This window comes from Rhincodon typus, chromosome 18, assembly GCF_021869965.1.
Source record: "Rhincodon typus isolate 14 chromosome 18, sRhiTyp1.1, whole genome shotgun sequence".
NCBI classification, from domain to species: Eukaryota; Metazoa; Chordata; class Chondrichthyes; order Orectolobiformes; family Rhincodontidae; genus Rhincodon; species Rhincodon typus.
The window spans coordinates 26,683,318-26,698,122 of NC_063349.1; the positions used below are offsets into that span (position 1 = coordinate 26,683,318).

Here is a 14,805-nt window from a genome sequence, read left to right on the forward strand (position 1 = left end):
AATACCCAACAGGAGGTAGGGGGGTTCCTTCACAGATGCTGCCAGGCCTGCTGAGCTTTTCCAGGAACTTTGTTTTTGTTCCTGATTTACAGCATCTGCAGTTCTTTTGGTTTTTATTTAGTCCTGTCCTTCAGTTTTGCAGGGACATGCACATCCTGCATTTTAATCAACAGGTCTTTAAAAGCCTCCCACATGCCAGATGTAGGTTTGCCCTCAAATAACTGCTCCCCATCCACATTCCCCAGTTCTTGTCTAATTTGGATGTAATTGGCCCTCGCTCAATTAAACACTCTCTCCCACGGGCCACTCTCGTCCCTGTCCATGACTACTTGAAATCTTATGGAGTTATGGTCACCAAGCCCAAAATGCTCTCCTACTGAAACATCGATCATCTGTCCTGGCTCATTCCCTAAAACCAAGTCTAGTATGGCCTCCACACTAGTTGGATTGTCAACATAATGTCTCAGAAAGCCCTCCTGGACACATCTAACAAATTACTCTCCATCCAAGCCCCTGGATCAAAGGGAGTCCCAGTCAATAAGAGGAAAGTTGAAGTCACCCACCACAACTGCCCTGCTTTTTTCACACCTTTCCAGCATCTGACTACATATCTGCTCCTCTGTCTTCTGTGATCTCCCAACATTGTGATTTCACCTTTCTTATTCCCAAAATCCACCCATAATGCCTCACTGCAAGATCCCTCTGATGTGTCCACCCTCAACATAGCTGTGATGTGATCCCTAATCTGCAATGCAACTCCCCCACCCCTTTTGTTTTCCCTTTCTGTCCCATCTAAAACAGTGATATCTAGGAATGTCAAGCTGCCAGTCCTGTCCCTCCTTTAACCATGTCACTGTCATGGCAATTACATCATAATTCCATTAAGTAATCAATGCTCTTAGTTCGGCCGCCTTACCTGTTATACTTCTTGCATCGAAGTAAATGCACTCCAGACTCCAGTCCCTCTGAGCGCCGTGACTTCACTCCGTCTGCTCTTACTCTGCGCAATGCATATCTCATTCTCTCTTTTGTCCCCAGTTCCTGCACTTACTGGCTTGTTGCTCTGGTTCCGAAGCCCCTGCCACACTAGTTTAAACCCTCTTGAAGAGCTCTAGCAAACCTTCCACCCAGGATATTGCACCCCTCCAGTTCAGGTGCAACCCATCCTTCTTGTGCAGGCCCCACCTTCCTCAGAAGACATCTCAATGATGCATATGTCTAAAGCCCTCCCTCCTACAGCAGCTCTGTAGCCACATGTTCAGCTGTACTCTCTGTCGGTTCCTAGCGTCACAAGCCTGTGGCACGAGTCGTACCCCGGAGATTACTACCCTGGTAGTCTTGCTTTTTAACTCCCTACCCAACTCCCTGAATTATCCTTGCAGGACTTCTTCCTACCTATGTCATTTGTGCCAATGTGGACAATGACTTCTGTCTGTTTTCAAGGTGTCCCGTACCTGCTCAGAGACATCCAGGTACCCTGGCACCAGAAAGGCAACACATCATCCTACAGTCTCGTTCACGGCCATACAAACTCCTGTCTGTGCCCCTGACCATCGAGTCACCTACTACTATCACTCACCTAGATCTTGCCCCATTCTGCTCTACTGCAGAACCACACTCCCGAATGGATGGTCAAATTCAGCTCCAATTCCATTTATAAATTCACTAATGACACCACCATAGAAGATCGGATCTCAAACAATGATATTATAGAGGAATAAGTTAGAGAGCTTCATAGAATGGTGTAAAGACACCAATCTCTCCTCTATATCAGCAAAATGAAGGAGCTGGTCTTCGACTTCAGGAAGTGGAGTGAAGGACATGCCCCTGTCTGTATCAATGGTGCTGAGGTGATGATTAAGGGCTTCTAGTTCTTCAGTGTAAATCTCACCAACAATCCGTCTTCGTCTATCCACGTCGACATTACCGCCAAGAAAGCACACCAACCTTTACTTCCTCAGAAGGCTAAGGAAATTTGGCGCGTCTACAATAACTTCTACCAATTTTTATAGATGCACCACAGATAGCATCCTGCCCGGATGCAGCAGAGCTTGGTATGGCAACTGTTCTGCCCAAGACCACAAGAAATTACAGAATTCTGAATGTAGCCCAGTGCATCATGAAAACTAGCCTTGCTTCCATTGGCTCCATCTATGCTTCCTGCTGTCTCAGGAAAGCAGCCAAAGTAATCAAAGATCCATCCCACCCCAGTTATACTCTCTTCCACCCTCTTGCGTCAGGCAGAAGACACAAAAGTTTGCAAATACGTACCGACAGATTCAAGAACAGCTTCTTCCTCGCTGTTATCAGACTTATGAATGTATCTCTTATATATTAGAGTTGATCTTTTTTTGCACCTTCTCTGTAGCTGTAACGCTATAATCTGCATTGTGTTCTATTACCCTAATGTAGTTAAGGTATGGTTTGTCTGGATAAGATGCAAAACAACACTTTTCACTATATATCGGTATATGTGACAATAATAAATCAAATCAAATCAAATGTAGCGAGGCAGCGAGGTGTAAAAAGGGAATTCAAGAGCTTAAAATTCAGGCAACTTAATTGGGAATGAACAAGAAGCCAGGATGAGATGAGTACAGTATGTGGCAGGGTTGTGGAGCTGGCAAAAATGAGGTGGAGGAGCATGAGGAGCAAACAAAGTCTCTAGCTTAGGCTCAAATAATTGCCAGGCAGTGGTATTAGTAATTTTGGAACAGTATTTGAAAGTAGGACTGTAAATAATAGCTTCAGCTTTCTCAAAATTTAGTTAGAAGGGATTTCTGCACTTCCAACACTGAATGTTGGATAAAGAATCTGAATTTTCCAACAGCGAAAGGCAAGATGGAGTAAGGTGGTACTGGGTGTCATCGACATATACGTGAAAACCAAAAACTGTGCTTTCAGATGATTTCACCGACGGGCAGCAAGCAGACGGAAAATTGGAGGGGGCCTAGGATAGGTCCAGGGATACAAAGAAAAACAATGCAAACAGTGATTTTTCATACTTTATGACCTTTCACCTAAGTTCTAACAGATGAATGGAGAAAAAAAACAATTAAATCGTTAAAGTTTAAAATCTGTGTAAATTTGCTTACCGCAAGTTGCCGGGATACTAACCCGTTTACAATTAATGCAAGGTGCAGCTACGAATGCTAAAACCAATGTCTAAGTTCAAAACCTCTAGATCCTGCAAATTCAAACAAGGGACACCAAGAATTAAGAAAACTAAATGAAATTGAAAATTCTAGGATGTGAGGGTTGGAATGCATAGGCTTGAAAATCCAATACCAGACACTATTGGCTTTAATTTAGATATGGCTGTAAGAGCAGTATTTTGTGGTATTCCTCATGATAGTGTACAGGTAGATATTCCCATTGAAAGAACTGGGAAAGAAATAGAACAGAAACTTACTTTTCAATCATTCTAAGAAAAAGGTTTTCTGTTGTTTTTAGCAAAATTGGCTTAACGTAGTATTTTGATTCAAAATGTATGCAAAGAGCTGTTAGTATCATTACTCTGACATTACAGGATATGAAAGTTAAAAAAATGCCAAATTTAAGAATACAAGACGTTTAGTCACACATTTAAAATGCTTTATTTGCTAAATAATCCCCAAAAGTTTCAAGGTATGCACTTCTGCAGTCTTTAGTGAACAGCTGAAAATGTACCCAATACATAAATGGGAAAAAAATAACCATTAGAATTTTATTTTTTCTACCATTTCATGAGGGAGAAGCATATTTAAAGACAAATATACAGAGAAAAAGAAACAGATACCTAATCAACATGCATTATCAACTGCACTACAGTATCACGTCCTATTTCAATTTCCTTATGGCTCATATTTTGAATAGTCCTTTTGTATCATATTTGCAATGCATACCTGAATGAGGGAGGCAGCAGCAGGTATCTGCCGACTGAAATGCTTCTGACGCTGTTTCTGTTGAACTTTGAGAGCAAATCCAGATCCCAGTATACCCTTAAAATTTGAACATTTCATGAAAGCATGTCATTGTACTTGAAAGCAAAATTATTTGATTATGCTGTTAAACTTCTTTTGTAAACCATGCAAACAACCTCCAATATCAGATCTATTCCAGTACAATATCAACTTAACTATGAAAGAATAAGAAACATAGAAGGAAAAGGCACTATATAAAGGCACCGGACCAAACCAGTCCTACAGGTTTTTACACTTAAAATGGACAGTGGCAGCAACTTTCACCATGAACAGCAGATCATACAGGGAAGTGAGCCGTTGTGCTCATCCAGCAAGACTATGAAGAAAGACTAGAAAAATTGGGACTTTTTCAGCAAAGCTGGGAGAGCAAGGGTGTGATCTGATATGAGCCTTCAAGAATATGATCAAATAGACTTTTTTAATTGATGAGTGCACAAATATGGTGTGATGATAGAAATAATTGAAGGGGAGATTAGAATGTGTTTTTTTTAACATTAGGAATGGCCTGCTTTTTGTTTGACTTATTCCACAAGGTATTTTATGTCCACTTGAACCATAAAAACAAGCAGATGGATTTTTATTCAAAAAATGATAGGTGCTGCACTTGTGAGTCACTTCAGAATATATACTCTAGCCCTACTGCCTGCTTCAACTCTGTAACTTTCTTACAGTGTGATTTGTCAATTCCACATTAGACATTAACATGTAAGGCGAACTTAACATTCACCACATTATTTTTGTATCCAGACTGGATGGTGCCATTCTCGTGGAATCACTCAGCTGGAGAGTTATTTCCTGCTGCTGGAAACTTCAAGTGTTAACATTGCTGGCATCATAATTAAAGGCCCAGCTGCACACCACAACACATGCTGCAAGTCCAAAACACTCCTTGCGCTATGGTGCTACTCAGTCCCTCCTTTTGTCCCATTGCAGGAGAAATTTTCCCATAATTGGGCTAGGAATAGTAGGAAGTGGTGGACATAAGGCTCCACATCCCACATGCGTAGGAAGTTCTCCAACTGGCCAGAGAAGTGCACGACTATTCGTGTGCGAAAGGGGAGACCTCAATGGGCAACCAACCCAGTGAGCTTCATTGTATATGCTGCTCTCCCATTACCACAAAAATTAAGCCAACCTTAACCTTCACAAACTTCTAGGCCTCTTCCAGAACCACTTCTATGTCTGCTCTTATTTAGTCACTAGCAGCAACCAAAGAACCTCAGCCCCAAAAACTCTCAACTCCACGGCTCCCTTTGAGCAGGAAGCCACTGTACCATTTTTGGCAAAGCTTTCACCTGCACCTTCCACTTGCTCAGTAAGTTTCATCTCGCAACGTTCTCTATCTAGATCATGTTTAGGAACACAATCTGGCAAGCACATCACTGACACATCTCCGCAGCTAGTGAAGGAAGAAATGCCCCAGGTCTCCAACACTTAGAGGCCCGCTAGACCAAATATCTGCTTAGACAATGATGTCATGTTCTCGGTCATTAATGACACTTGTGCCCTGGTACCCTACTTGTCTGGCATCTCACCATCCAGGACCCTGACCCTGCGGAATTTCCACAAGACCACATAGCATAAGCATATAATTATCCAAACAAATTACACTAACCATAACATTTCACATAAATATGACATACCATTCTGATCAATACCTGGATAAATTTAATTTCTATCCTGATTCTTGTAATTACTGCAAATCAAACTTCCTTGGCTTTAATACTTTTCCTTTGTCTCTGGTAGTACATGGATCACACAATCCAACGGATCCGTCATTTGATCATCTCAGTTAGTACTTATTCCAACCAGTCTCATTTTGATCCATATATCTCCATTTCTCTACAAGAGCTGTCCAAACTGACCAGCATTAAAGCCAGTGCACTTCATCCAACTTCAAGTTGGTTTGATATCACTTCTTTGATCTTTAAAATATATTTTCTAGTCAGCCACCTCTTCCAAACTGCTCCCTGGTCCTCGCCAACTTTGATTAATCATGTCAGGTTATACTGTGAGGTTAGAATTTTCCAGTCAGGGGAGTTTTGATATGTATCCAGCCCATGCAGAAGATATAATCTGTTTGATCCTTTGACCTGTTTGATCTGTTTGAATGTTCAAAGGCGAACAGCAACATTTTCACCAAGGTAAAAATATACTTACTGCTGGAAGCGCAAAGAAAGATATAGCAAAAACAGAGAAGCAAGATGCTATTGTCTTTCCAATCCACGTCTGTGGGACTTTGTCACCATATCCAATTGTTGTAACTGTGACCTATGATAAAAAGATCAGTGAAATTAAAAATTTTAATGTTTTAAATTATAACTTTAGAAGAAATCTATAGATAGTCACTATGTCTAATAATTTTGTTGATTTCTGGATACAGTTGAATGGATAGGGAACAGGAGTACAAATCACTACTTACACAGCAAACGTTTTAGGTCAAAGTACTTCCCAATCTGATATAAACACCTATAAAATCTCATAATTTTGATTGCTATTTTGTTAGAAGATGAATTTCTTAAGCTATGTTTGCATCTCGAATGATGAAAAAGAAGCATGTCTGCAGGAGTGCTTTTTAATCAAAATTTATTCCAGTTATAACAGTATAATATGAAAGCTGTGTTTAACTTTTTAAAAAAAGATTCTGCCACAGTGAGGTGTCCAGGATCACTTCCTCATCTCTATTTAGGAACTCCATGACATCAACAGAACAACCTTCTCATGTGCCTTGGTTTAATTTCACAACAAGCAATAGAAGCAGTGACATCAGCTGACCCCAACAACCAATCTAGAGTTTCATGAAATCAAGGAAAGCATCCTATTATCAACATACTCTTCACTGTTTGCCAGGATGTTCGTTGCTGCTTCATAACACTGCAGCAAATTGAGTGGCAGCACTACAAAGTAGAAATTGAATATTTTGTTAATTATCAATTCAAAAATGTGTCCTGTGGAGTTTGGTGATTTTAAATGTGTACAGAAATTACTAATCCTAAAGTACTTAATAAAGCAAGTTTTTCAAATTCACTCTCAGGTGCAAATGTCATTGACAGCATAGGATCAAATACAAAAGAACTCACCACACCCCACCACAATGCATCAGCATAACTGCCAAACCCAGTCTTTCCCTTTTCATCTACTGCATCCTTCTCAGCCAGATATACAAAATAGGAGGAGAAGATCAGACCCAGAAAACCTATGTATAGTGTTGTTATGAGTTCCTGCAAAAACAAATATTACATTAAGTAAGGCATCCCCGATCTCAGATTAAACATTACTGTATACTTTTTAAGCTTGTACATCATGCATCACATTAAGTTATATTTTACAGATGATAAGATTTAATCAGCAACTGCACAAAGAACAAGATTCCGTAATTTGGTGCATTACTCCTATTACAATAGGGAACTTTGGTCAGAAATTGATTGGATTATTCATCTTTTATCAGCAGCAGCTTTTAACCTTCTAACCATAAGAACTCAGAAAATACAGGCTGAATCTTAACTGGTGGTGATGACAAATTCCAAAGGTCTATTAGAGCTCATTGGTCACAGAATGCCTTAAGCATAACTGTGGGCACTGAGTGCTCCCTCTTCATAGACACTTAAGCATGGAACTAGCATCAGAACAGATGCAAGCAGTCAGACTGATCATCCCCCTCAATTACCTGTTGCTCGGATGTGTTAATGGTCACCAACTCTTTCTTTCTACAACAAACTATAACTGTCAATAAGAGCAGGCACACACTGTCAGTGGTGTATCCTTGCTTAACTTCCCAGAGAAATTGCATGTTCAGCTGAAGGAATGGGCTAAATCCCACTTTATGTCCTTTCATGGTCAGAAAGGTGCATTGCACTGTCCTTTTGTAGTTCCAATTCTCTACAGGTCACAAAATAAATGTAATTGTTTTACCCACTTGCTGATTGGGCCAATATGCGATTAGACATAAAATAAAAAGATCCATTCAGGTTTCTTTAATAAACACAGAATTATTGACTTATTACAAACAAAACTTACTCAATGACAATGCAAAACAAGTTAACACTCTTAGATTGCAAAATGAAAATATAAGTTTGTATCTCACAAAATAAACCAAACCATACACAGAAATAAACCCACACGTGTCACGTAAAGAACAAGTAGGAATTCTTGCTACATATGCATATTTGGGAAAAATACTTTATGCCAATAAGTCTTGGTTTCTGAGGGCAAAATTGGAAAGGATAAGATGTGTAATGTTCAGGCGGCTGTTGATCTGACATTCTAGTGCACAAAGATCGATGTCACCAAATATTATTGCAGATGTCTCTGGGATCTTTGCCAATACAGCTTACTCAGGAAACAAAATTCTGAGAATTCTTTCAGATGTCCTACAGAAGGGCAATCAGGGTTTAGAAGAGATCTCACTCTAAATTTATATACATTTTTCATCTCTTTCTCTTTCACCATTATTAACCAACCCTTGGTCTTTTGCACTGGGCCTCTCTCCCATCTGCCCTTTTGTTCCTCCACTGCCTCTGTCAGAAGTATTTTAAAAACCCATTTTCCAACCTTTCAATTCCGAAGAACAGTAATTACTGGACTTGAAATGTTAACTCTGCCTTTCTCTGCAGATATTGCAAGACTTGATGAGTTTCTGCAGCTTTCTCGGTGTTTGTCCCGCATACCAACACTTTGAAATCCAAACTCAAAATTTTATTAAACGATAGATGAACTGCACATCTTACATTTTCATTGCTCTGTGGGAGAGGTATCTTGAGAAGGTATTTTCATTACCCATCAAAAATTATACAATTTCTTTGTTGGATTAACCGTAGTAACCTTATTTTACGTAAGTTCATGAGCACCACAGCAGTCAGTCTCTTTCATATGTGCTCTCAATAGAGTGCCCGATATAACATTTCCCTTGTTAGACACAATTTTAAATATTTGCAATGAGAGAATTAAGCTCTGATATAACAACTATAAAGTCTGTGTCAAGAGTGTCAAGTTCCTAGGAATGACGATAACCAATAACCTGTCCTGGACTTCCCACATAGAAGGTCAAGCAGGCACAACAACGCCTCTTCTTCCTTAGGCTGCTTAGGAAATTCAGCATGTCCATAAGGGTCTTTTTACAGATGCACCATTGAAAGCATACTATCCAGGTGCATAACGGCTCAGTACGGCAACTGCTCTGCCTAGGACTGTAAGAAACTACAGAATGTTGTGTGCACAGCCCAGACTGTCACAAAAGCCAACCGCCCATCCATGGATTCCATTTACACTTCTCACCCCAATAATGCTCTCCTACAGCCCCTTCCACGAGGCAGAAGATACAGAAGCTTGAACACACGCACCAAAGGTTCAACAACAGCTTCTTCCCTGCTATCATTAGCCTGACAAATGGACTCGCTAACCTCAAATAATGTTGATCTTGCTGTCTCAATATTAGTTCAGGTACTGATGTGCCTGTGAAAATAATACTTGTACTTGGTTGTAGTGCTTTAAGTATCTGTTGAATTCTTCAATAACACAATATTCATGTTTAGTTTCTTGTGTTATGTTTTGTCACATCAGTAACACATCTTGCTGGAGGCAAAACTCACATCAAAGGAGACATACCACCGCCTGCAAAGCCTGTATTCTTATCCTGGAAATACTGGTGTTGCCCTCTTGGAGCTATACTGCACCCCATAGGCAACTCAGCCTTTGGGACTCGCTGTAGGGAACAGTCTCTATTTCCCTTGTGCTATCCTGTATTACTATTACATTTCTCTTTTCTGTCCCAGTTGAATAGTGCTCTAGACCATGGTGCTTTGGTCACTTAAAGGCCATAAGAAATAGGAACAGGAGTAAGCCATTTTGCCTCTGAGCATGCTCCACTATTGAATAGAATCATGGCTGAACCAACATTCCCCACATCCATTTTCCTGTGTTCTCCCTGTAACCTTTTATTCCCCTACTGATCAAGAATCAATCTACCTCAGCCTTAAATATACACCAGGACTCTGCACCTACAGCTTTCTATGGCAGAGATCCAAACACTCACAGCCGTTAGAGAAGAAATTCCTCCTTATCTCAGTCTTAAATTTGTGCTCCTTTACTCTGAGGCTATGCCCTCTGGTTATAATCACTCCCACGAGGGGAAACTTCCTCTCAGCATTTAGCCTGACAAGCCCCTTAAGAATCCAATATATGTTTCGATGAGATCATCTGCCATCTTCTAACCTCCAGTGTGTAGAGTCCCAAACTGTTTAATGTTTGCTCATAAGACAATCCTCCATACCAGGAATCATCCTAGTGAATGTTCCTTGAACTTCTTCCATTTAAACAATATCTTTCCTTAAATAAGGGGTCCAAAATTGCTCACAGCATTCCAAATGTGGTCTGACTAACCCCCTCTACAGTTACAGTTTGACTTCCCTACTCTTATACTCCAAACCCCATGAAATAAGGGGCAGAATTCCATCCATCTTCCTGATTACTTGCTGCACCTGTGTGCTAGCTTTCTGTGCTTCATTCCCAAATACCACCAAGTTCCTTTGTGTTGCACTTTCATTTTCTGCATTTAAATAACACTGTGCTTCTGTTCTCCCTTCCAAAATGAACAATTTCACATTTTCCTACATTATACTCTATTTGCCAACTTAGTGCCCACTTACTTAATCCATCTGTTAGCTGTTTGTATCCTTCTCACAATCAGCCTTTCCAGTGATTTTTATGTCATCTGCAAATTTGGCTACATTCATTTTCTTCCTTCAAGTCATTAATATATATTGTAACCAGCTGTGGTCACAGAACTGATCCCTGTGGAAACCCACTGGTCACAGGTAACCAACCAACCTTATCCCAACCCACTGTTTCATGCCCATTAGCCAATTCTCTATGACAATATACTACCTCGCACACCATGGGCTCTTACCTTATGGCTTAAACTTTTGTCAGGAACCTTGTCAAGTGCCTTCCGGAAGTCCAAATACAACATATCTCAGTTTCCCCTGTATCACCCTGGTTGAGACTTCCTCGAAAAACTAAAATATTAGTCAGATGTGATTTCCCTTTCACAAAATCATGCCGACTCTGCATGATTAGATTATGATTTTACAAATTTTCTGCTATTACTTCCTTAATGATTGATTCCAATACTTTTCCAACGATAAATGTTAGGCTAATCGGTCTAAAGTTAACCACTTATTGCCTCCATCTCTTTTAGAATAGGGTTGTCACATTAGCAGGTTTTCAATGCTCTGACACTTATCCAGAACCCAATGATTTTTGGAAAATTACAACCAATACAGCCACTATCTCTGTAGCTATCTCATTAGAGGATGCAAGGCATCATTGCCAAGGGACTTATCTGCCTTTAGCCCCATTAGTCTGTCTAATACTGCTTCTTCAGTAATGGTGATGGTGCTTAATTCGTCCCCCATATTCTTTAGTATTAATAGGGCATTTAATGTATCTTCCATAGTAAAGACTGATGCAAAATATCTGTTTTACTCCTCTGTCACTTCTTTAATTTTCAAAACCACCTCTCCAGATTCATTTTCAAACAGTCCAATGTTCACTTTGACCTCTCTCTTCCTTCTTATATATTTAAGGAAGCTCTTATTGTCATTCTTTATTTTCCTTGCTAGTTCACCTCATAGTTTATTTTCCCTATCTTTATTATCTTTTGAGACCTCCTTAGCTGGATTCCAAATTTACCCCAGTCTTCACGGCTGTCACTGACTTTGGCTGCCTTAATTCTTTTTCTATCAACTGAATACTCTCCTTAACTTCCTTGATTAGCCATGGCTGGTTTATCCGTCTCTTCGAATCTTTCCTCCTTACTTGGATGTACTTTTGCTGAGCGTCATGAAGTACCTCCTCAAATATCTGCCACTGCTTGCTTACTGTCATTCCTGCTAAATTTATCTACCCAGTTCACTTTAGATAACTCTATGCTCATTTTATTGTAATTCTCTTTACTTCAGTAAAATACAGTTGTTTCTGATCTAGTTTTCTCTTGAATTGAATGTTAAATTCTATCATGTTATGATCACTAATTCTTAGGAGATCTTTTACTCGCAGGTCATTTATTATACCTGCCTCATTACCCATTACCAGATCAAAGACAGCCTGCACCCTGGTTGGCTCAATGACATATTCCTCTAGGAAACTATCCCTAATGCACTCTATAAATTTATTGTCATAGCTACCCTTTCAAGTTGATTGGCTTAATCACATATGAGGATTGAAATCACCCATAATTATTGCTCTGTTCGGGGGTTGATACATTACTCCTACCAATGTTTCCTTTCCCTTGCTGTTTGTTACCTCTCCCCAAATGGAGTCTACATCACCTGAGCCTAGATCATCTCTCATAACTGTTCTCATTTCGTCACTTCTTAATAGTGCTAACCCTCCACCTTTTACATCCATCCTGTCTCTCTTTATTTTGAACGTACTGTGTATTAAGATGCAAAGCTTCTAAGTTCCTTTCTCTTATCAAGTTTTCCTCCACGTTTATGGTTCCTTGCTGTAGTGTTTGGACATATGATATTTGAGCTAGGAATCAAAGGAGAAAATCTACCTTTAACCTATTAATCAAGTATTTTGTTAAGAATCTTTTTATTGTACTTTTCTAAACTTTTCAAATCCAATTCTGGAGTGACAGCATTTTTACAAAAGTTTACTTTAAGAAGTTAAGCCTTACTATTTTAAAACAAATGAGCCAACACATACACACAACTGTACTTCTAAAGGGTTTTTCAATTGTAGTTGGAATAACTTGACCCTTGCATTCCTTATTTAAAGTCAACTGAACAGGGCCACTTTTGCTATTTCTAAAATAACAGCTGTGAGTAATCAACATTTTCTGAGTTCAGTTGCTCCAGCTATTTTGTACCATAATCTTTTTAGGGTTAAACAAACAGAAAGCAGCAATCTTGTCAGTTTAAATGTCTTACTTAATTACATCAGACTTTTAACATATTTAACTCATCATCAAACATTAAGGCAGAAAATCATTAGTCCATTAACAGACATATAATGACATCTCCTTGAAATATTGGTCAAATTTCATGAAGGTAACATTATAACTGAGAACAGATGAAAAAAAGATTACAAAGCAAAGCAACCTCTTTGAAATTAATCTACAATCCTTACATCAACATAATTCTTGCCTGCTTCTCCCTCCATGTATTAAGCAATGCTTGTCACAGAGGCTAGCAGCTTCCAAGTACAAGAGGATCCTGATTTACAAATGCCCGTACCTACAAATGCCATCCCGTACAGAGGTGTAATTTTAAAGATCCGACATACAAACTTTTCCTGTACATATAAATGGCTACTTTATATTGTACTGCATCGAGTTCCAACTTGCGTACAAATCAGTTTACAAAAGGACTCTCAAGAGCAGAACCCATTTACAACCTTGGGACTGCCTGTAAGCATAAAATTGAGTGAGCACTAAGAAGCAAAGCAAAGAGGCATAAGATGCAAATTCTAAACATGCAAAAGATACATATGTGCTCCTGTGGGCAAAGCGACCTGGTAGAAGCATGCAAGTCACAAGTGTCTTGTGCTCCAAAGTGAAGTCCTGAATGTCAGAAGTAGTGAGAAAATTAGTCCAAAAATAACTGTTACGTTGTGGTGAGGCTGATGATTTGATGCTGCTCACTTGCATGGATGAAGGGTGGAAAAGGATGGTCTCCATGAAGAATGCAGTGAAACAGTGGTAAAGACGTAATTGTTTGAAGGTCCAAAGAAGCGATTGCAAACTGCAACTGCAGCTCTGACTTTCATGTTGAGAATTGGTGCCAGCCAATTTCTCATGGAAGGAAAAAAGAATTGGGAGCTGCATAGAAATGAGGCGAGTTTAGCTAACAAGGGGTTGTAAGTACAAGGAAATAAAGGTAATTGCTGCTCCCAGTAAGATTCAGAATTCGCCATTTAAGCCCTGAAGAAAAAAATATCAGAAGTCTTCTTTGACTTTGACAGTCTGATTTTCCTATTTTGCCTTATATTTCCTAAAAATTCCACCAATGGGTCCCCAACATGCTACCTTAGAAATTATGAAACAATTTCAGATTAGGTGCTTGATTATTTCTTCTGGCTGCTGCTGCTGTTACACATTTTGTAGCTTTCCTCTGCTTGATTAAAGTTTCAACAGTCTATTGGAAATGGTCTGCCTGGTTCTAAAGTACATCTTGTTCACTCAAAAGCTTGTGCTAAAGTAAACTGTTACTGGACATGGCTGTGAATACATGTATTATGGGGAAACAGCCCAGTTACCACTTACCAGGCAAGTCGAGTGAACTACTGGATAACAAATGGATGAACTGCTGTAAAGCTTCCACGGCCTCTTTGAAAATTGGTATCCAAGGGAATGATAGCAGAAATCTGAGCTTCCACTACAACTGTGACATTGGCCATAATAAAGTTGCAACATGGTAGGCTGCGCAAGTGCCACCGATAAAGGTGATGACCTATTTAATGGTTTGAAAGAAGGGTTTCAAGGTATATGTACAAGATACATATTTCAAGTGCCAAGTTGGTCTTAGCTCTTTGATAATGCCTGGGCATTGGGCACAGACTTTCTAGTGCACCAATGCAATGGTAAAAATGCCTCTCATTTATTCAATGCAAGCAGGCTGTGTTATAATTCATGGGCAGAATTTTCTCACTGCATGATAAACATGGGCAAGTGCAAGTCAGTTGGCAAGATATGGCAAGATTGTCAAAAATGAGATTCTCGAAGTGGAGAAAAAAAGTTGTCTGATTCTGCAACTCAGTTTTGAATGGCAAGATGGGAATTTTGCTATTGAGCAGTGAGAGTCCTGTTTGCATGCATCAGCATGCCACTAATACCTAATCT

The 14,805-nt window shown here is 39.6% G+C and overlaps 1 protein-coding gene across 1 annotated transcript in view; it reads right to left on the reverse strand.

Moving 5' to 3' along the window:
* The window catches only part of kcnq1.2 (potassium voltage-gated channel, KQT-like subfamily, member 1.2), a 337,327-nt gene that overhangs the window by 247,427 nt on the left and 75,095 nt on the right, over window positions 1–14,805 (reverse strand). Inside the window, exons 7-9 of the mRNA XM_048607651.1 lie at window positions 7,043–7,183; window positions 6,123–6,233; window positions 3,885–3,980 (exon numbers count right to left, since the gene is read on the reverse strand). Of these exons, the coding sequence (XP_048463608.1) occupies window positions 3,885–3,980; window positions 6,123–6,233; window positions 7,043–7,183 (348 nt within the window). The remainder of the gene's footprint in view (window positions 1–3,884; window positions 3,981–6,122; window positions 6,234–7,042; window positions 7,184–14,805) is intronic.